This window comes from Phalacrocorax aristotelis, chromosome 8, assembly GCF_949628215.1.
Source record: "Phalacrocorax aristotelis chromosome 8, bGulAri2.1, whole genome shotgun sequence".
In the NCBI taxonomy this organism is placed as follows: Eukaryota; Metazoa; Chordata; class Aves; order Suliformes; family Phalacrocoracidae; genus Phalacrocorax; species Phalacrocorax aristotelis.
Window position 1 is genome coordinate 23029574 of NC_134283.1, and position 22892 is coordinate 23052465.

Sequence of the window (22892 nt, forward strand, 5' to 3'; positions counted from 1 at the left end):
TTTAAAAAGGACCATCTCTCAAGACCAGAGATAACTAGTCACCACACATCTAGTGAAAATGAACTCTGGCAACTCCTGTGCTTTAAGATTTCCTTTAAATAAGTCTATTGTGCCATTTGCAGCAACTCCTGTCCTGAAGTCAGCTGTGGGACAGGTACTGTTCTGAACTTACACAGCGTGCAGCTACCTGACCGCTTACTCTCAGTCAGCTCTCAAAGCTGCTTTCACAGGCAACCAAGAGAAGATATGCCCACTTCCCAGAATGAAAAGGAAATAATATTCCTGCTACCTAAACCATCAGCTACAATAATTTAAGAAAACCTCACAGCCAAAACAAACAAAACCAACAACTACTCCCACATTACTTCTTCCTCAAGCTGCTAATGCTGATGTTTGGCACACTGATGACAGCATATTTTACATCACCTCTCTACTGACCACTCCTCCACGCAGCCCCAGCTGAACAAGCAGCTTAGATCCTTGCTACACAGTGGAGCTGCTGTAAGGGAACTGGGATCACGCACTGGCTTCACAGCAGTAATGACCCTTGCTTATGTGCACATTCACCTGTGGCTGGGACGGGGCAGCACACCGTGATTTAACACGACCAAGAGCTACCTTGCACTCGGCACAGGGCAGAGGGACACCTGCAGCAAGAGAAGAGTTGGTCCCTGTTACAGGTGTGTAGCATCCACATAGGAGAGGCTTCAGTCTGGATATCATCGCCAGGTCACACCAATAATACACACAAAGAAAGCAGCCAGCGAGTACACATGTTAATCCATTATTATTTATTAGCTGTACAGCAGTATATTCTCCTTCCCAGCTTTCAAACCCCATTACATATTTTATAACAGTATTTTTTCCCATGTTGGCTTCCTAAAATAATGAAAAATATCACACAGTACAGCTAAGTACAAAAATGCATCAACCTAGAGTCTGATAGCTAAACTGATAGCTCTCTTAAAAGCGATACATAGAAGAAAAATTTGTTTGAAATCAGCAAGACTGAGGCTCTATAAAAAGCTTACATATTTTAACATGTGACAGTTCATATACAGGCATCATTTGTATTTCACATTATTCCTTTTCGTCTTTATCAGAGATCCAAAATTGTATAATTACTGACCTATTAAAATTTCCTGGCCCAGGTTTTGAGGGCTGCAGTGACCCACTTATAAATCACCACTTCTGCCTTAACAAAGGATTCATAAACACAAAATACAACTACAAGATAGAGCAAAGGAAATGTAGTTGTGAAATTATAACTCAAAAAGAAGGTTAATTATACTTGTTTCAAATGCCAGTTTTGTGTGCCTCAAAACCAGATTTCATATGTGGGTTTCTCTCGTTCTGCAAGCAATAGTCTGGGTACGTCTCTTCTCTACATGATTGGTTATCAACAGCTTTTCCAACATTTACACTATCAATTCTCGTCACTTAGTTTGAAAGGCATTAAAATACTGGGGTTTATTTAAACTGTATTTTTGCATACCTTTTAATTAATGGAAAAAGATTAAAATGTAAAAAAAAGTTATTTACAAGCTTGACCATTACAGAAATGCTTTGCAGAAAGCAAAGCATATTAAGGACAGAAACCAGTTGGAGCATGCCAAAACTACCGTGTGCAGCCGACTTGGAGAACCAGAGCTAGTCAGTGGGGAAAAGCAGAAACATTTTAAAAGTCTAGAACCCTCCCTAGTCTGCATTTACAGTTAAAAACACTACTGAGAGAAGGAGACTCAAGGACTCTGGGAACCAGAAGGGCAAGTCCGGAGTGGTTTACCACATACTCTAGGCCAAGGCTCCCGCTTTTGTATATTAAAACTTGGTGCATGTAAACATGGCCCTTGGACCAGCTTTACAATGCAGTTCAGAGCAAAACGAAATCAAGCATCTCACAGGAAACCCTCAAGGACTCCAAAATATTTCCTAATGTTCCATGATCCTGTAATGCTAACATAAAACAGCAACTTCTAGTTAAATCACATTCTAACATCATTTTGAAGTTTTATTTCCCAGTATGTTTGGTAAAATGGTCTAAAATGATGCATTTCCCAAAGCCAAGAAAAAAGGTAAAAGGAAAAATAGATTTGAGCCGCTTAAACACAGCCCAGGCCAGTTCAGTCAGCCAGTGTGGTCTTCCTCCATCACCGGTCCATCATACTGAGAATCATCTCAGGAGTGAGGTCTCCATTGGGAGCTTCCACTACTGCAGGCTGAGCTTCCTCCTCTTCCTCTACTGTTTCTGCATCAGGTTCTTTCTTTACTTCAACTATAATATTTTCAATTTCACCAGTGTTCTGGTCTTCAACCTGAATGATTGCTGCAGCTAGAAGGGCAGAAAACAAAGGGGGAGGGGGGAAACAACAGACCTTTTTACTGGTTCCAGAGCTGGCCTGCACACCTCACCAGGTAAGTATCTACTGAAAAGTTAAGACTCTTCCATGGAGAGGGAAGCTGGGGCCTACAACTCACACCCCCACATTAGTGGGGAGTGATTCAACCTGCCTCATTCACCCAAGTATCAAGCATCTATTTCCCTGCCCCTGTATGAAGATGTGCTACCACTACAACAGTTCCAGTAAGCCTTTGGATATTAAGACATTGTTCAAACAATGGATTTTATAGAGTAATCAAACAAGACTGTATCAATGTATGGGCATAAGGCACAACTTCAAATTCAGGGGAATCCAGTGACACTAGTGATTAATTCAGCATAAAATGTTTCCACAGGCTGTAATTCTAGGAAGGACACAGGCCACACTTGTAGCACTGAGCAGACTGCCAAGCCACTGGGGACGCCATTACCCCACGAAGGAACAAATTTGCCCTTCCTGCTTTGTTCCTAGAATTTATTTACTTAGTCTTTGCACAGTTACCAATGTCTATTCTTACAGAGAAGAATCTTCAGAGTTGAAATGACATCTCCAGTGATGCTATGCTCAGAACTACTTTTTTTTTTGTGGTAATACCGACAGAAGTCTACGTAGGTAAGAGTACCACGGTGACTGTACCAACAGCTGCTTTACCAGGAACTGTACCTTAGCAGAGATACCGTAACTAGTGCAAAAAAGTGAGCAGTTTGCACATCTATGAAACAGAATAATGTTGAAAAAAAAATAATGTCCTCTTCTTTAAGCATGGCCTGAAGCAGCTTTGTTCCCTTGTCACCAGGAAATCCTTGCAAATTTCCCACAAAAGGTCTTAGCAAAGAAGAGACACATACAGTTATCTATCTTTTAAATAAGCTCACTTGAGGGGAGCAGTTCTCCTACAAGAACTGCCAAATCCAAAGAAAAAGCAGCTTAAACAAGCAGTGTAATGAAGCTTCAATTAGTGACTTACGCTGGGATTGTTTTGGTTGGGTGGCAGCTTTGCCTGGTGGTCTTCCTCTTCGTTTCTTACTGGGAGGTGGTGCAGGAGCCTCTTGCTCAACTTCTGGTTCAGCCTCAATTTCTACTGCTGTCTCCTCCTCATCTTCATTATCATCCAAATCTGGTTCAGCATTTTCCTCTGTAAGAAACATTGTATCAGGTAAGTGTTCAGTTTAAAAAAGAATGAGACACATCCCGCTACAGAGAACCACCATCAGAAGGAGTCAACTCTGATGAGAAAGAAGGCAAACAAGGCCTTTGTTGAGAAGCAGGTGACAGGGACTGTTAGCCTGTTACCCTCACATTAGAGAAAACAAGTTCTCCTTCAGAAAGCGAAAGAACACATAATTACATTAGATTATGCGATAAAAGCTCTTCTGCATATCCACAAAGGAGCTCAGCAAGACAATGGCAGGAGGGTGACCAAATAATAAACTGCTGGGCTACTCCCAGGCCCATCAAAAGGAGCCATCAGCCCCCCAGAGTCCCACCAGCACAACCCAGTGGAGCACAGGGGTGCATGATGGAAGGTGGCAACCCAAACCCATGACCTCTGAGGAACAAACATCTTGTCCGGGCCACTCCCAGGAGAGCCATCAGCCTCAGTGCCCAGGTGTGAAACCCACCAGGAGAAGTCATCAGGAACAGCTCTCCAGACCACATTCCAGATTAAGGGGTATGGGGGAATGGCTGGCTGGGGGCAGGACATATAACAGGGATACAGGGGAAAGGCAGTTTTGAATCACACAGGACTGCTTACGGGATGCTTAGGGGAGGGGCTGAGGTGATCTGAAGAGGATCAGCTACTACAGTACCTCTGTGAAACACTAGAGCTCAAGAGGGATCCAAGACCAAGTCTCCTAGCCCTCAAGAAACAGCAATGCCATACTTCAGTCCTCCTCTGTTAAGTAGATGAGAAACCAGGGTAGCAGTTCCCAGACACTGGGACTTATGTCCAAGACCCCAAAATTAGGTTGAATATGGTAGAACCGCACAAAACTGTTCTTAAGCATTGTGGGTGAGCACAGGCCTGCAGACCACCATGCTTTCCAGGGCCATCAACACTCAGTTTACCAACTAATGACTAAGAGAATTTTCCCCAAGACCTCTCTTCAGAGTCAGGACTGGTCTGACACAGTATATTTTATGAGGCCCTGTCTACTCAAAGACTTTATGATGGCACCTCCCATTCACATCAACTCCTTGCACCTCACACTGCATTTTGGAGGTGATACCAATCCAACAGTCCTCACAGCAAGCTGTGGGTTTTTTGCAACTTCGTTGATAACCGAGTTTATTGCTCTACATTTTATTCTTCAGAACACTCCTTGAAGTTACTAGGTAAGCACCATTGACGTGTTCAGAATGCCCCAGGCAAAACCAAAGCAGACAAAAAGCAGTAAGAGATATTGAATCAGATAATATTGTTTGGACAGCAAAATGACTGCCCTTAATTTGTAAGGGCATCCACTGCATAGAAAAGTGGCTTCACTCATGAACAAAAAGGCCATTGTGTAAGGCATACTTCTATTTATCCAGTTAAAAGGGGAAAAAACCCAAACCCACACGAACTGTCCCTTATGCACACTGAGGCATGTATTTGCTGCATTATTTTTTATGCAGTCACTCAAGCAATATTACCCAAGCCAAATTTCTTTCATTTTTTTGATTTCTCAGGTCCCAGCTTTTTAGAGCTCTTTACATTCCCCCCTCAATTCAATGTCCATCAACTAACAGTCTGTGTAATGTTGGGCAGACAGGCCAGATGGGAGACAAAACTATCGTTTGCTATTTAGTATTCTTCCCATTAGCACAAGCCAGGTCTGTTTGGTCACAGCTTTGCTCACCATTTTTAGATACTACACAGTTGCCGAAACACGTGACAATGCAGATCCAGAGACAAAAACGCGGAATAATGCAATTCTCCTGAGAATGTGGTTAGGACCTCTTTCTTACCACTGCTCAGCTCACACTAGTCAATTGTTTACATTTATCAAACAACTAAGAAAGTCAACGCAGACTTGTCAACTCATCTGAGGCTGAAAGGATTCTCTCAGTCACGGAGTCTGAGCCACAATCATACAATGCTCATTGTCAGTTCACCTAACAAGCATGACTTTTGACCGGCTTCCCCAGAAACTATCTGGAACCCAGACCATATCGACTAAATAAAATTTGGGATTTTAGAATAGGTTAAACTTCCAGGAAGCCTACAAATCAGATATTAAAAATTAGATACTCCAGAATCCCACATTTTCAACTACCTTCCATCAAGGCAGTTATTTTACTCTGCCTCCATGATCTTTTCATATTTTAAATGAACAATAAAGTTACACATGCTTCATTCAACTTACTGTAACACTTTTTCAAATATCTATACAAGCATGAGTTTAAGCACTTATTTCTACAGAGTTTTTGCAATCAAGGCTTGCACAAGCCACTTGATAATACTCATCCTATAAAACCTGTTTGCCACAAGAATTTCAGACATTCTCTAGTCAGAAATACCCCAGTTCTCCCAACCCACAGCCCTTGATTAATTAAAGCACTCCAGATAAAAGACTAATCAGCAACACTGCTTTTGCAGAATCATCTTTGAACTGGTTGGTCTTGAGACTCTACTTGGATTTTCCTGCTGAAGATATAATTAAGTTTTCCCTCCACCAGGAGGGAGGACTATTACTATTACTTCACAAATAATACAGCAGTGAAGGTGATCACTATCTGCTGCAACGGCTTTTGGCATCTCCCTGTTCTGCAAAAGCTTACAGACAGTAGCCACCCTATTACAAACTGCACCTAACCCCTTTTCTGACACATTGTCCAGAAAGTCAGAGCCCCTCAAATGTCATCTTTTCAATACCAGCATACACGCAAACACACCTGTGAAGTGGAAGACACCACCACCTCCTTGACCCTTTAATTGTCTCAGCATGACCTTCCCAACAGTCCATAGATTGCAGCACTATCTCCACCATTCTCTTGGATGCTGCCAGCCTTCCCCCACCAAAGTAGTTAAGCTATTCAGCAGTGGGGACATCTGGACATGCCACATACTACCCAGCAGCAGTGAAGCAGGAGAATGTGGCATTTCATAGCAGCGCACCACAAAACCACAGAGTTTCTTTCGGGACACTGAAAACACTACCAGAGAATTTCACACACAGAAGAGCAGGCAGGACAGGAACTGCACAGCCTAGGCAAAGGGTGTCATACCATGTTTTTTCAACTACTCTTATCTTGGAAGAGGCCCAGGACAGCAGAATCTATACTATCCCTCACAGGCAGTCAACTCTGTACTTGGCCATGTACTGCCATTTTCTGCTTGCCAACTAGGTAAAAGCCTTTGAAGTCCCAGAACAAACCTGCAGAACAGGTAAACTAACAGCTAACATAGACAGTGAATCACAGGCCTGTAATGTTCAGAATGTACTGAGCTATTTTTTACCACTGTCAGAGGAATCTTCTTTCTTAGACCGCATCTTTCTCTTTCGGCCACGTTTGCCCTTCTTCGTTTCTCCTCCATTTTCTCCTTCCCCACCGTCTAGGCCAGAGCAGTTATCAGCATGTCTGGCCATTGTGTTCTACTCAGTGGAAAAGAAAAAAAACACAACAAAAAATACAACATGCATTGAATTAAAGACTAGATGTTCTGGCTCTGTATTTTCAGACATTTCTAGTAACTTACGTGTCATGGTTTTTTGTTTTTGTTTTTTTTTAAAGGAAGACAATTCAGGGGAAATTGGTAAGTTTCATTAACTTTTATTCATAAAGTCAAATTTTCACATTGCTCATGTCGTCAACGCTAAAACATGCTAGTACTAGCTCTTAATTATACCAGGTCTCCCCCCCTCTCTTTTCCTCTCCGACAGAAGTGCTCTACTTAAAAGATCAGTATTGTGCCCCATATCTTACCCACCTTTCCTTCTCGGTAAACATGTTCCCCTCCCCTTGGCTGACAGCTGCATTCCACCCCAAATCCCCACAATTCAGACCAGCATATTCCCTTACCCTGCGAGTGAATGTTTTGCCACACTTGGAACAGACAAAGGCAGCAGGGACAAAGTTGGGATCGTGATATCGTTTGAAGTGCATATCGAGGAGCTGTTTCTGACGGAAAGTTTTATCACAATGGCTACAGGCATAAGGCTTTTCTCCAGTATGGGTCCGTTTATGCATGACCATGTGCCGCTCCTGACCGGGACAAGCAAGACAGGAAAAGTAACCCAAGAACTCAGACACGTGGATACAGAAGAGCAAATTTTCAGCTAAAAGGATGCCAAAACTTCATCGTTAATAGCAAGGAATGGATGATTCCACAGGAATGTGAGAATATCTTGGTTGATAGCATATTCAGTCCTAGCTACCTCCATCGTGTATGGACTCTTATCCCTTTGTCAACAGATATATCAAAGTTATGACTTAGAAACCACTTCTCTACAGGGGAGCACTGCACCAAGAAATGAAGGCCACTGAACTTTCCTTCACACCCTTCAAAAGATTTAGGGAGCTAATCGATCTTGACAGCTGGTCAAACTTAACAGCTAACATTTCCACCTCATACTTTTAGATCCTGTTCATTCTCACACTCATAAGGGGTGCCAGTCCCACCAGCTTACCTGTCTGCATGCATAATCGCACTGGTCACACTTGAAGCGCTTCTCATTCTTGTGAGACTTTTGATGCTGTATGAGGGCATACCGCTCATGAAACACAGCATCACAATAGCGACACTTCTTGCCCTGTTCAATGTAGGAATGCTGCTTTCGCAAATGGACGCCTAGGAGCAAAAGAATCAGAGGTTTTAGTCATCCTGGCTTTCCAAGCATGGAAAACTAGCCTACAGTCCCCTTAGCGATCTTCCTTCCACATGCTCATGAGCTCAACCAAAGAAAGTGAAGTAGTTGATTTAGGATTCAACTATAAACCTAAAAGACTCATAATTAAAAGCAACCAGAACAGTTTCTAGACAGAAACTGAAAAACTGAAACTGCTGAAAAACTCCAAATTCTTCCACAGTAATCTAGATTTCGTTATTAGTCACAATCTGTGCTGAGAGAGTACCCTTGCATTTGATAACATATGATTGTCAAACTAAAGAGTCTGTGGACTGTTATGTTTAAGACTACCCTGAATTGCCTGGATACAGCCAGAAGCCAGGTAATACATTGGGAGAAACAGGATTTTCTGCAGGATTAGAAGTCAGAGTGACAGGGCTAGAAGGCAACAGGGATACCAGCAGATAATCCCCAACAGAGGTTTTAGTAACTTCTTTAAAATCCCCCAGCTAAGAGCATACCACAGCTGCACAAGGTAGCTTAGGATAGATAAAGCATTATTAGAACAATATTCTTCAAAGATAACAGCAGTTTTTCACCATTGTAAATCAGCTCATTTGCTCCTCACATCAACTGACTGCCATCCTCTCAAACTGCCTCTCACCGCGCCACTTTACACTTGTCTTTACTGGAAGGCAGCCTGCCTTCCCATCCTTGGGCAATACTTTGTTTACAGACAAAGTTCTGCCAAATCGTGGCTTCTTCCTTCTCCTCGGCTGCTCTGGACGTGATTTTTTTTCACCTTCTTGTAGAACATAAGAGAGCTTGCCTGCTGAAATCACACTGGGTACTGCTCATAGATCAAGACTCTCCTACTGCAAGGACTCAGGGCTTTTGTGACAATTCAGTCTCTCCTATCCTCTGTAGCACACAGCTTCACATCCTGGAAAATTATCTGGTCTATCTAATTCAAACCTTTTAGCTTGATGAAAATATCTCTGCATGAAACTTAATGGCTTACAATGTGCAAGAGGTCAAGCCAAGTGATCGTCTGGTTTTTCAGACTCCAGTTGATATGCAGTTGTAATCGCAATCCAAGTTCAATAAATGACTTTCATCTGTGGGTCTGAAAACAGTAGCTTGCCTTGTATGCTTGTAAAACATGCTACATTTTCAAGTAACAAAGAGAAACTGAAAATTCTTATAGTTTGCAGCTGCTGTTGTAAGCTAGAAGTGTGTATTACCAGCCACACATCTAAGCCTGTACTTCATGTTGTACATTTACCAGAATTATTAGGTTGAAAAACCCAAAAGAGACAGCAGCTGTGTTATGAACTCTAATTCTGGGGAGCGTTTTGTAGAATCTTCACTAAGTGGCCACTTTTGAGAGATACATACCCAAGTCACTCTTTCTCGCTATAACAGTATCACAGTGAGGACAGTGAAATTTGGCCACGTTCTCTGTGTGCTTCTGCAAAATGTGCATCTTCATGGTACCACTCTGAGTGAAGCGAGCATGGCAGATGTAACATTCATATGGCTTCTCTCCTTCAGTAGCAGAAGGGAAAAATAGCACAAGTACTTTAATTTAAAAAAAATCTCACCAAACAAAACCACCTCCAAGGAAACTTGCAACAGCTAGTTGATAGAAATAGTAACTCTAGAAAGAGCTCAATAATGTCTCTTTCTCCAGAAGTTTTAGCTCCGGTATGTGTCTTTCTACAAAGAGACTCAAGTCCAACCGCTAAGCAAATGAGTTAAATTGTTATCCTTACTTGGAGATGAATGGAAGACCTACGCACACAGGCTGCCAGAAGACAGCAAGCGGCATCAGATTTTTTTGGGGGGTGGGGGTTCTGAAAGCTCATGAATACAGGCAAGGGCATTTTTTTTTCCCCTTCCAATTTTAGCAGTATGATTAATTTGGCACTCCAGTAACATCCAACCCTATTTCTACTGAATAAAAAATTTAGGCTCTTTACGAACCAACATGCAGGAGATGCTTTTGTAATTACACTCAAGCATGAAACTGCAAATGTCTATAAAGTTCAACTGGAAGCGGAACGCTGATAACAGAAGAAGTTTCTTCTCTCCCTACTAGAATTGCCTGTATTTTATCAGCTCACAGTCAAACTGGAAATCAGAATCCTCCAAGCTCATTTCTCAATGCAGCAATTACTATCAGGTTATGAATTTACTAGCGCTTACAAATCACTATGAGTTCTATAAAGGTTTTACATTAAATTACAAAATAGTATTTTTTTTGCTGTTTAAGTGTTAGCACACACTGTACACAGCCTCAGCGCTGACACTAAAACATAAAAAAACCCACACTAAAGAAACACAGCATTGATACCAGAGTGGGTCCTCATGTGTCTCTTCAGTTTGTAGGTATCCCTGCTGGCATAGCTGCACAAGCTGCACTGGAACGGACGCTCTCCAGTGTGAGAACGAATGTGCCGTTTCAATTTGCTAACCTGGAAGTCAACAGCAAGACTGAAGTTAGCATAGATGAGCAGGTCAGATTGCCAAAAGTACAAGAAAGCAGTTAAGAGGTTATGGTAGTCTGGTTTTATTTATACTTGCCACTGAAACAAGCAAGCATGTTCCAATCCCATTCTCACACTGCACATAGCCACTAGCTCCTGCCAATTCTACTTCACCTCCCAACCTCATTCCTGGTCTTGCTCGATGCTTGTTCCTACCTTCAGTGCAGCCTAGTTTAGTCTTGTGCTCACCTTACTATTATTGACCATATCGGCATCTGAAAACGCACTAAAATTTGAAAGTATCCTGAAGAAACACAAGAAAATGTTCTGGGAAAGCATGGATGCAAGAAACATTGCAGGGGTTACCGTCCCCTCTACAGTATATTATTCTCCACAGGGGGCTTTCTTGGGTCCTCTCCAGTTACTTTGAGAGAGAAGACAAATCAATTTCTTGCTAAGAACAACAAAAATCTAGTCCTGCAATCAACAGGGTGGCTTAATTCCTTTCCTCTCTTGAAGGAAGATTAAGCTGGATTTGTGCTTCTCTAGAAGGCATGAATCCAGCTTAAAGGTAGGCATGAACACAGATGTTAAGGCATTTTTCTACTCCAGCCTGACCATGCTGTTTAATCACCAAACCTATGCCTATAAAACACAGCACGAGCTCGCATAAGGAATAACTTGGTTATTCTTTCCTAATTCATACCATGAAAACCACTGCAGCACAAGTTATTCAGCATGCAAACCACAGGGACTGGAATTACAGCACTGCAGCCACAGCGTGGGTAGGACGAAAAGGCCCTACTCAGCCTCTCCCCACTGTAGCCTTCTTCCACTGCAGACATCCCCTTTTTTTTTTTTTTCAATTACATTGCTCATCAGCTTGATCAAATTTCCTATCGCAATATAGAAGCTGTCCTGCAGCATAAGTAGCAATACTGCATAGGGGAGTGCACTCAAGGAAGCTTAATTTGCTTGAGCAAATTGGTCAATCACTCCAGTATTAGCAAAGCTACTTTTCACCAATATTGAGGCAAAGGCTCATTAATTTTGGCTACAGTCACCTTAATGGCATAAACAGATAACATGCAGAATGCATGTTTCTAAAATGGGAGGGCACCTCTAGTCTGAAAGTACACCCTACTGCAGCAGAAGATGGCTGCCTCCTTCAACGTGGAGCACACTACAATTACTGCAATCATCTTAAAGGCCGAATAATTTAAGAAACAATGACAACAACTATTGTCTCCAAAAAAGAAATGGATATCGCCTAGGATTTCTATGCATACATGCTCTCAAACTGTTCTCTCAATAACTAGGGAAGCCCCACCATTTGCTTCTATGAGCAGACCTGATTTGCAACGTTTTTGCTTAGAGCCTTTTAAACAAATGGCCAAAGAGAAAATGTACAAGAACAGAGTTCATAACAGACTGTAAACAGGCTTTGAAGCATACAAGGAAATATTCAGTGCTGTAACAATTAACTAACATACCTCCACACTAGCATAATCACACATTGAACATTTGAAGGGTTTCTCATGGGTATGTTTGTAGCGGCGATGCCGAACCAACTCTCCACTGGTCACAAAGGCCATGTCGCAGTCTGGGCACTTGTGAGGGCGAGTACCTAATCGTTTACAGCAGAAGAGGAAGATGATGACAGTCAGGTTTAGTGGCAAAAGAAAATATGGGACATTTTTTTCTTTTAAAGTGATTTAACAACATTGCTTTCATGTTCTGTAAGATTAGAGCAACAAATAGTGTGCAGGCATCACAACTTTTGTATACATAACTAATGGACTGAAGATCTTAGAGAATTAATAACCTTTCAATGAGGAAGCAAACTCTCTTCTTTTTGTATCACTTGGTTATTTACAAATTTTAAACCATCCAGTTAGACATAATGTAGGTAGGTAGAAAACACTAGGGATGTGACACTCTTTTCCTGGCAGAAAGGTCACAAAAAGCTTAATTACAGTTCAGGTACCTAGAATCATAGAATCATTAAGATAGGAAAAGACCTCTAAGATCGTTAAGTCCAACCCCCAACCCAACACCACCATGCCTCCTAAACCATGCCCTGAAGTGCCATGTCTACACATTTTTAACACCTCATAGTTCTACACCAGAAACTTGTAAGGAGAAACAGAAGTGTGCTACGCTTCCTAGCCATAAGTTTTGTTGGTCCACTTCATAATCTATTCCTTGGGGTTTGATGAGGGCTTTTCTTTAGTGGTAGTGGGGTTTTTTTTGTGGGTGTGTTTGTTCGTTTTGGGTTGGGGATCTTTTTGCTATTTTCAGCTCCCTTATGTTTAACTCCAGCCTCATTCTCATCTTACTTTTCTGCAAGCAGCAGTGGTGACACAAAGCTTGGAACACAACTAATGCACAAGACAAATGGAGCATTTTCTATAACTTCAGGTGATTTCAGATCAAGCCCAGGATCAGCCTTATACCTATGTACCAATGAGCTTTGCACCTGATCTGGCCAGGCAGAAAACTGACTTCAAATGAGAAATGAACAACAGCACTGCATAGTTTCTTTCTTTTTAGTTTATTCGGTAAGTGGAATTAAACAGATTGAAGACAGATCCACCCTGGTTTTCTATCTATTCTAAAGAGAATAGATCCTACAAAAACAATGTATGCAAAAGCAAGAGTACCTGTGTGAGTGTTGAGGTGGTTCCTCAGCAATGTGACTGTCCGAAAAGCCCTGCCACAGAGATGGCACTTATGTGGTCTTTCATCAGTGTGGCTTTTCATGTGGCGGTCCAAGTTGGAACGACGTGGACAAGTGTAACTGCACAGTTCACACTGGAATGTCTTCTTTACACCTAGCCATGAAGGAAATCATCTTTACTCTTGACAGTACTGTGGTCTACTGCATAATGTAAGAGATAGCAGGGAAAAGGAGAGATTCTTGGAGGTACAACTACTACAAGGAACACATCATGTACCATTAAATCCTTAGAAACAGTCATTGCCTATGGCTGGCTTGGCTTCGGTTTTCATTAGTATGCCAGCACTCAGTGTTCCTTCTCCACTCTAAAAAGGGTGCCTCAATTTACAGTTTTAAGAAAAGTTGTATTTTGCACCACCTACCCTACCCAGCAATTGGTTAGGAAAAACCCACAGAACTAATTATACTGTTGGTTCCTGATGTAAACCACATGTACACACATTCTTACATACGTATTACAACAAAGAGAAGAATCTTTTCAACTGTAGTTGTATGGCAATACTAACACCACAGCATCATGCTTGAGGAAAATGAGCTCCTTTATAGGAGGTGATAGGAGGTTTGCCCAAGAAACAATAGAGCTGAGCTCTATTCTGAGCTCTTATATAAAGCATAAGCGACATTGGGCATTTCTGCTTTACTCCCACCTGCATCTACTCAGTCACTTCGATCACATTGCAAGGTTCCACCGTAACAAATCCAATTTCAAAATCAATTTGCAGATGGGGAGCTTACCTTTCTTTTTAATTTTTGTTGGTTTAGGTGGTTTCATATTGCCCACCACCTTTTCTGCATTGACCTCTGACAACAAACCCTCCTGCTGCTCCTCTTCAAAGTCATACACAGAGACATCCACATCTTTGCCTTCCTCGGTGTAGCGAAGCTTACTCTTTTTGTTTTTCTTTGTTTTTTTGGCTGGTGGCTGATAGTCTGGATCTTTTTGCCAATTGGGATCTTCCTGTGGCTGAAGTTCACCTTGTTCCAGTGTCTCCACCTCACCATTTGCACCCACTTTCACTACTTGGAAGCCTTCTGGTAAAGGGAGGGTGTGACAGATCATGGGCTCTCCCTCTTGCAGGCCTCCTTTGGAAACCTCATTTTCATAAGCTCCCTGAAGTTCTTCCACAGACGTGGTGGCAACGGGTACAGTCACTGGTACAGGTACTTGGACCAGCTGAAGCTCACCAAGGTTTATAGGCTGCTCTTCCATATTAACAACCTGAAGTGTTATGATCTGTGTGTCATCCACTGTGGCCTCTGTTTCTTGAGGCACTGCACCTTCCATTACTTCAGTCTTCATTTGAAGAAGGGTTGGATCCAGCTGTTCCATCATCACCATCTGCACACCACTGTTGACATCCTGCACTACTTCACCTCCATCTGCTTGATTTGGTGGCATATGACAAGCATCGTCCTCCTGCCCACCTTCACGGCGTCTTTGATAGGTTTTTCTCTCTTTCCCCTTAATAAAAGTTTCTGATTCCTCCACAATAGCTTCAACTGCCTCACCTTCCATTTCACCTTCCTGCTGTAGAAACAAGAGAATGAATGATGCACACCATCCAATGTATTTTAACAACTGCACAAACCCCACAGAGGGCCAAGTGGCCTAACTGAAAACCACCAGCTCAACAGCAGCAATGTACTGAAAGTATATTCAGAAAACAGGATTTGAGAACTGTAAGTCTCCACTAGCCTAATGCCACTGTAAGCCAAGGCAATCACAGAACGCTGCCTGAAGTGAGACAACTGTATGGGTTTCTTGGAAAGGAAGAAAAGCAAGGAGGAGAGATTAAGTGATATGCATGTTCCCATTTCTCAAAGACCACAAATCTCACAGGAAAGATGTACGGCAGTATTATTCCTTATTGAGCTTGTTTAGTCACTTTACATAGCTTAGCGATACCAGAGGCAGGCTTTGGCTATAAATTTTAAAGGCACAAAAATAATATACTGTTAAAAGTAGAAAGCCAACGTGAAAGAATTATATTTGAGAACTGCAGAACTTTTCCAGAAGAAAAAGCACTAAGAATTGAGGACAAGAACTTAAGCCTCACTTGTTTTGTGTCAAACTACTGTTGTTTCCTGTATGTTTAAATCTCACCTGAACAACAAAAATGAAAGGACATAATTAAGTTAGTCAAGTATATTTTTTGCAAGCAGCCTGGATTTCAATTCCTGCTCCCACTTCTGGACATCACCTGGCCCACGAGCAGAGCAGAGGATGATGCCCGGTGCCCCCTTTGGTGTGAATGAGCTGCAGCAGGCAAACAAGGCTCAGAAAATTTTACTTCAATTTAAATGATGTGGACTCAGAGCTAGTGGACTCTACTGCTTTCTCATGGCACCTGGGTTAAATCTACCCGTATCATAAGCAAGCAACAATACTGAAGCTCAGCATTTTGGTGGGCCTTAACTGTATGCCATTATTTTCAGGGTTACATGCGTAACATTGGGATTTTCTTCCTGCTCAGACTAGACCATCCAGCATTCTTCTGTGCACTCAGTGTCAAATATGGAATTCCTCTGTTTGCATTCTGCAGGAAGGTTGTTTCAAGAGTAACAGCAGCTAAAAGAAGTGACCTTTTTGCAGCTGCCTTTTTCCCAAAATGAAAATAATGAAAATCATAGTAAAGTAGTATTTTTTAAGCCTAACCCTGTTTCAGGCGGTTTAATTTGGAAAAATGAAAGCAGATTCCACAATCATGTCAAATACATTCCTTGCATCAGGATACAATTTATTTTACCCCTCACTTAAGCGTTAGAAAGGTACCATGGTCAATTTTACTGTTGAAATAAGTAACAAAAATGCCAGTTTCCTTACAAAGCTAGTGATGAAGTTCTGATTCCAATTCCAGATTTGATAAGAGACTTCAACATTTTCCTATTAGATTGAGTGGCCCTCAGACTAGCTAACAGAATCTATTTAACCTGCCTGTGAACTTAACACTTAACCCTCATATCACGCTACTTTCAAATACCTACACTTAATCTTGCATACTCATTTTTTAAATACACAGGCTTATATGCACAGACATGAAACACAGCTGTTAGTCTTCATTATCTTTAAGAATGACAAGATATGTAATTGTTTTTATTGCTTTTACTCTACTGCCTTTTCTGGTATCCTCCACTTCCGTTGAGAACAATATAGTTCATATTGTTCTTCAGCCTGTTCAGTATTAATGTGCAGTCTTGATATTCATTATGCTGTGGGCAGCAGCAGTCTCCAGGGGGCACCAGATACCCAGAATTACTGACATATGGCTTCATGCACACTCCCTGCAGGAATCCAGCCTCTCCTTTCCTTTATCACCCATCAGCTTTTCAAGTCAGAGCAAATCCATATGGACAAACAGCTGAAGTACACAAGATGATGCAAGTATTTAACACTAGCCAGCAGGTGATCAGAACAGAGCACTGGTCTTTGGCCTACAGCAACTGTGAAACACTTGGAGCAAATTGTTTTTCAATTATATCAAGTATTTGCAGAGAGACACACACAAGAAGCCTCTTTAGGTGACCAAAAGACTCTTAACAGAAAAGGAAGGAAAGAGCTAAACAAAATATAAGAATGTGGTAAATAGGCTCAGGGGGCAGTAATCATAGAATAATAAACGTTGGAAAAGACCACTAGGATCATCAAATCCAACCCCCAACCCAACACCACCATGCCCCCTAAACCATGCCCTGAAGTGCCACATCTACACATCTTTTAAATACCACCATGGATAGCAACTCCACCACCTCTCTGAGCAGCCTGTGCCAATGCCTGACCACTCTTTCAGTAAAGACATTTTTCCTAATATCCAATCTAAACCTCCCCTGACGCAGCTTGAGGCCATTTCACCTCATCCCATCACTAGTGACTTGGGAGAAGAGACCAGCACCCACCTCACTACAACCTCCTTTCAGGTAGCTGTAGAGAACAATAAGGTCTCCCCTCAGCCTCCCCTTCTCCAGACTAAATGACCCCAGCTCCCTCAACCTTTCCTTATAAGACCTCTCCAGACCCTTCACCAGCTTCGTTGCCCTGCTCTGGACACACTCCAGCAACTCAATGACCTTGTACTGAGAGGTCCAAAACTGAACCCAGTATTCAAGGTGCTGAACACAGTATTCAGTGCTGAGTACAGGGGCACGATCACTGCCCTGTTCCTGCTGGCCATGCTATTCCTGATACAAGTGAGGATGCTGTTGGCCGCCTTGGCCACCCGGGCACACTGCTGGCTCATGTTCAGCCGGCTGTCAACCAACATGCCCAGGTCCTTCTCCGCCAGGCAGCTCTCCAGTCACTCTTCCCCAAGCCTGTAGCGTTGCATGGGGTTATTGTGACCCCACTGCAGGACCCGGCACTTGGCCTTGTTAAACCTCATACAACTGACCTCGGCCCATTGATCCAGCCTGTCTAGGATCCCTCTGCAGAGCCTTCCTACCCTTGAGATTGACACTCCCACTCAATTTGGTGTCATCTGCAAATTTACTGAGGGTGCACTCAATCCCCTCATCCAGATCACTGATAAAGATATTTAATAAGACTGGCCTCAAAACTGAGCCCTGTGGAACCCTGCTCGTGACTGCCCACCAACTGGATTTAGATGGATGAGATTTAAGACGGAAGGAAAAAAAAAAAAATGACAAAAGCCCATCTGCAAACCTAATGCAATTCCACTTTGGTGCCTTATAGAGGAACAGAGCAGAGGTCAGAAACCTTGACACAAAAACAAGCAGCTCTGAGCAGTTCAGGTGGGGCTCTCATAAGGACCTTCACATTAACTGCCAATATCGAAGCTGGTAACAAAACTAAGTCACCTGAAAGCAAGCCAACAGGCCAAGATTTACCAGTGTCCTCTAGGATCCTGCAGAAGCAGGTCCTCCAGCAGACCGTAGGAAAGCTTCATCTCCCAGACTTGCACACCAAAAAAATCGTGTGTCCACAAAGGAACAGATCGCTCATACTTGACGACTTTGGCATATGGCTCATCTTGCCAGGAAGGTTTGACAGCCTAGGAAAGCAGGCTTACACTGAGACCAAATAAACACCAGCAGGCAAGACTTTGTTCAAAGTATGCTAACAATGAAGGGTGTTCACATGTGTGAAGTAAGTGGAAGGACTCTTAACAACGATTCAGTAAAGAAACTAAGATACCCCTATTTCTTCCAGCTCACTCTCTTATTTTAGAGATGCTTATCTCTTACCCTGGAGTTACCTGTCACTACTCATAACATCCTCCTGCAAGAGCCAGACCCCAAAGCAGCGGGCCTGGCAAAGCACGGCTGTCCTCCAGCGGTGAGCAACATGCACTGCAGCAACACAGTCGGGACCGTCTCCTACCACATCCTCTTTCACTGCCCTCTAGTTCGTTGTGACTCAGACCTCCTGTACTCTAAAATTCAACACACAGATAAGCATTTACTCCTGCCTATTCCATGCTATGCACTACGGTCTGTTCCTCTCAAAAAATTAATCTGAAAGACACTGTTTTTAAACCAGGTTCTTGCCAGCAGAGGAAATGTTAACAGTATTTTTAAGGAAACTACAAACCACTCCAGGTTATATTAACAATGTACTACAGAAATACAGGAGTCTCAACTGATGTCTTGGCCAGCTAAAAAATCTTGCTGATCTGCCAAGATTTCATCTCAAGAAAGTGTGGATTTTCAAATTAAAATACTTCTACAACTAGGGGGGCACAGGATGGCCGCTAAACTTGAGATGAAAAGGGACTAGGCAAAAATGTATGGGCTCTTTCCTATTAATTAAGTTCTCTGGAAAGACACTCGATCTCTGCTGTGGTGAGCTTTGTGCTGCTTGTCCATGTCACATCTCAATCACTCTGTCACAAGTATTTGCCAGCATTTTTTCCTTTCATTTTTTTTTTAAACTTACTCCTCCTTTTTCACAAAGTTGGTTTTAGGGGAAAGTTTTATATTTGTTGGAGGAGTCACCAGACGATACCATCAACTCGCTGGATGAGATCCTGCAGCTTGCTGACGATTTTCCATTTCTGCTAATTTTAATAAAGCAGGTCTTCCTCAACTTTTTAGATTTACACTCCTAGAAATTATCCAGCCAGGTTCTGAGAAAAAGTTTCCAACATTTCAGAGAACGTGTTGTTTGCTGCAACTAAGACCATTATAGCAGTGGAACACTAGGAATAAAGACTGCTGAATATATTTTGTCTTACCATTCTCCCAACCTTTTATTTCTGGCTTTTATCTTCAGCTCTCTTCCTACCAGTTACTGTACCTTATACCAATAGCTTAGATCCACAATGACTGAATCTAAAAAGGAAAACAAAGCAGCAGGTTAACAGAAAATTATTTGGTAAATGAGAACTAAAAAAAAACCAAGAGAGAAGAGCTTCCAAATAAGGAGAGTGACCAAGGAAGACCAGAGAACATCTGAAATCAAAACCACAATTCCCATGTAATAGCTCAAACTAGTCTTTACATACATGCTCGCTCAACAGGCTCTACCAACTCAAACGAGAGACACTGCGTCACTAAACAATTCAACGCACTGTCACAATCCAATTTGCCTGGTAAGAAGTTGTGCCATCCAAACAATAGGCCTGAGCTTTCTCAAGTAACTGATGGGCAGCTCATCTGAAGAACTGAAACAAGCAGAAATAAGATGGGGTATGCGTTTGATACAACTGACACCTTACTCCAGTGAAATAGATCAAAAGCTTGCTTGAAAAAGAAGTCATTTAATGCCAACAGCCCTACAAACTGCAGCACAGGAGAGTCTCAGCCCAACTACAATACAACATTTTGTCATTCTGGGTCCCTTCCAAAAGCTTCACGCTTAACCAGTACAGCATTCAGCTAGAAGATATAAACTCTCAACATTCAGGAACACGATTTAAGAAAACTTCCAGTACAGCAAGGCTGATCAAACTCACCACATCAACACAAAAAGACTGAGACATAGCACTCAATTAATGCAGTCCTATAACAGCATTAATCTTAACTGTTGAAGCATTAAAGACAACTTGCTCTAGATGTCAATGCAGACAATACAAACCCAGAGACAGATGTACATTTAATGCTGTAATATACAGTTCACTTGAAAAAAACACAACAAACAATAGAAACAATGAAGCCAAATGCTAGCTATCAATAAATATCTGGCATTCATAAAATAATTAAAATATCATCAGCTATGCTGCTGCAAAAAAAACCCACCCTGCAACACATTCAGACTTTGAACTCAAGTCAATCCACAAACACACCCCACTCCAAAATTTGCATGGCTTTGACACTTATGGATTAGCCGCTTAGTAAAATTGATACAGGAGTGAAAATAAAGCATTATATTAAAACATGTGAGACTTATGTTTCTCCTGCATAGTCTGTGAACTTCGAAAGCTGAAGAGAGGAATAAGCAAAACGTTCACAGAAGAGTCTATATTTATGCAGTATTTCTGCAACTTAGAGAAAGATTTGTTAAAAAATACATCCAACAGAGCATTTTTGGACATTGGACAAACAGGCTTTTTGGTTTTTTTCCTGCTTACAGTCAATATCTATGTCTATAAGTATTTAAGGACATTAACAGGTGCAAAGTAACTGCTGGAGTGCTTGGCCCATCCTTCCCCATTGTGAAACAGCCATATCTTTCTTCTGAAAAGCCTCCCAACTAAGCATAGTCAAAGATAAGGCAGTTTAACATGCAGGCAGCCCTTGCTTTTCCTCCAGCAGGGCTTCCCCGATTAAGAGATGAACATGGCACGAATGCAGCTTTTTGTGTATGTCTATTTGCTTTAGAAAACACAAAGCATTAAGTATAGCCTTTCCTAGTGCTGCTCTTACTACAGTTGCTCCAAATCTCCTGGGCGTATCAGTAGCACCCCTACATGGGCAACAAATCAGAATATGAACTAGGTGGATGTGCACTGTTCTCAAAGCTCCCCTCTCTGTTTAAAAGCATGCCAAATCTTGTAGAATAAAAAAATCCTGACATAACTGGAAAAGTGGTGGGAAGATGCCTGAAGAGCTCTGTGTAGAGCCACGCACCCTCAAGAGAAGTTTGTTAGCTTGGTCTCAGCAGTTCACAACCATGGCTATAAAGCTCTTGAACTCAACGTGGTTCTAAGAGGAGTTCAGCCACGGTAGTACACTCAAGAGGCTCAGCTGGATCAAAACAGGCTAGCTGTGCATGAAGGCAAAGACCCACAGATCATCCAGAATTCAGATTATATACAGAGGCTGAAATTTCCTAGCAGACTCTTGTCCACTTCTTTTGCTATTTGCCCACAGAAATATAGAAGATTAATAGGGGTGGAGTTACTTAAGCATCCAATTATAAGTGAAAGTTGCACAAAAACTTAGCAATCTTGTGTTGAATTATTCAGGAACAGGCAAAAGAGGGAACCAACTTTACCCTCTTTTTTCTTTTAAAGATAAGCCTAGGAACGTGAAACTACTTGACAAAGCTCACAAGACTTTAAGGAACAGGTAGCACTGCGTGAATAACTTGGGAGGGGATATCTTCACAGCGCTATCACATGCAAAACATGACAGATTCACTACCAGCAGCAGAAACTAAAGAACTGGGATAAATTTCTTTTATTAAGTAATTTTCTCATGCTGAAAACAAAGCTTTCATTTGCTTACTGCATTAAATTCCATATCCACTGGTTATGACTGCTATGCTATGCCCATCTCCAGCTGCTTTCTCATTTCCTCCTTGTCATGTACAACACTGGCACTGAAAAAAAATCAGATGTACTACCTCAAACATCTATTAGTTTTAAATTAAGAAAAAAGCAGCCCCATTAATCCACCATTAGGTAATTATTTTGAGAAATATTCTAGCACCTTGGAGAGAGTAAGGAAAAGAAAAACTAAGAAACCTAGAACAGAAGAGCAATAGAACTTCATCATGGGTTAATAAACGCTTGTGCTTTTTCTATGTACAAAAAGGGGCCTGTCAACATGAAGAGGCCCCAAGAAATATGTAAAAAAAAGCTACAGAATGACAGCTGCAGTTGCAAACATCTTGTTGTAGAAGGATGGTTTCCTGAAGTACTGACCCAGCAAAAGAATGGGAGGCAGATAGACCTCTTTGATAGTGTCTGGAGTCCTGCTGGCAGTTACCTGAGGTGTCTGTGCTGGAAGGCTGGCCTCCCTAAATAGGGCAGGGAGAAGAGTACATTCTTCCAGAGAGCGATTCAAAGCTTTTAAGTGGATCCCTACACTAAATAACTGTCTAAAGGAACCCACCTTTCTCCCCATAAAACAGAGAGGAAACCAGATTCTTAACTGGCATAATGGTTTCATAACCCCTGTAAAACAGGAAAACACAGCGCTACTGTCAGAAAAGCTGCTCTCACCTTTTCCCTTCCTTCAGATTGACAGAATAATTCACCCACCATAATGAACTCAATCAAGAACTAATTCCAGCTGAAAACTAATGCAGGGAAAAGCAGTTAATTATGTTAGAACATGTTCAGTTCCTGATCTGATTCCCCACACAAATGCCTGGGCAGAGGTAAGGGAG

The 22892-nt window shown here is 42.0% G+C and overlaps 1 protein-coding gene across 17 annotated transcripts in view; it reads right to left on the minus strand.

Annotated features, from left to right (window-relative positions):
* Positions 1-776: 776 nt before the first annotated feature.
* Positions 777-22892, minus strand: part of CTCF (CCCTC-binding factor) — a 37207-nt gene continuing 15091 nt past the window's right edge. For 11 of the 17 annotated variants that reach the window (XM_075101872.1, XM_075101879.1, XM_075101889.1 and 8 more), the window contains 10 exons: positions 14120-14912; positions 13308-13478; positions 12138-12271; positions 10512-10632; positions 9554-9703; positions 7997-8157; positions 7389-7571; positions 6826-6961; positions 3349-3516; positions 777-2332 (listed from right to left, as the gene is read on the minus strand). In XM_075101872.1, coding sequence (XP_074957973.1) covers positions 2151-2332; positions 3349-3516; positions 6826-6961; positions 7389-7571; positions 7997-8157; positions 9554-9703; positions 10512-10632; positions 12138-12271; positions 13308-13478; positions 14120-14900 — 2187 coding nt within the window. In that variant the 5' untranslated portion in view covers positions 14901-14912 and the 3' untranslated portion in view covers positions 777-2150. Of the gene's footprint in view, positions 2333-3348; positions 3517-6825; positions 6962-7388; positions 7572-7996; positions 8158-9553; positions 9704-10511; positions 10633-12137; positions 12272-13307; positions 13479-14119; positions 14913-19572; positions 19670-22892 lie in introns of all 17 variants that reach the window. The other 6 variants (XM_075101881.1, XM_075101885.1, XM_075101880.1 and 3 more) reach the window with 3 other exon arrangements.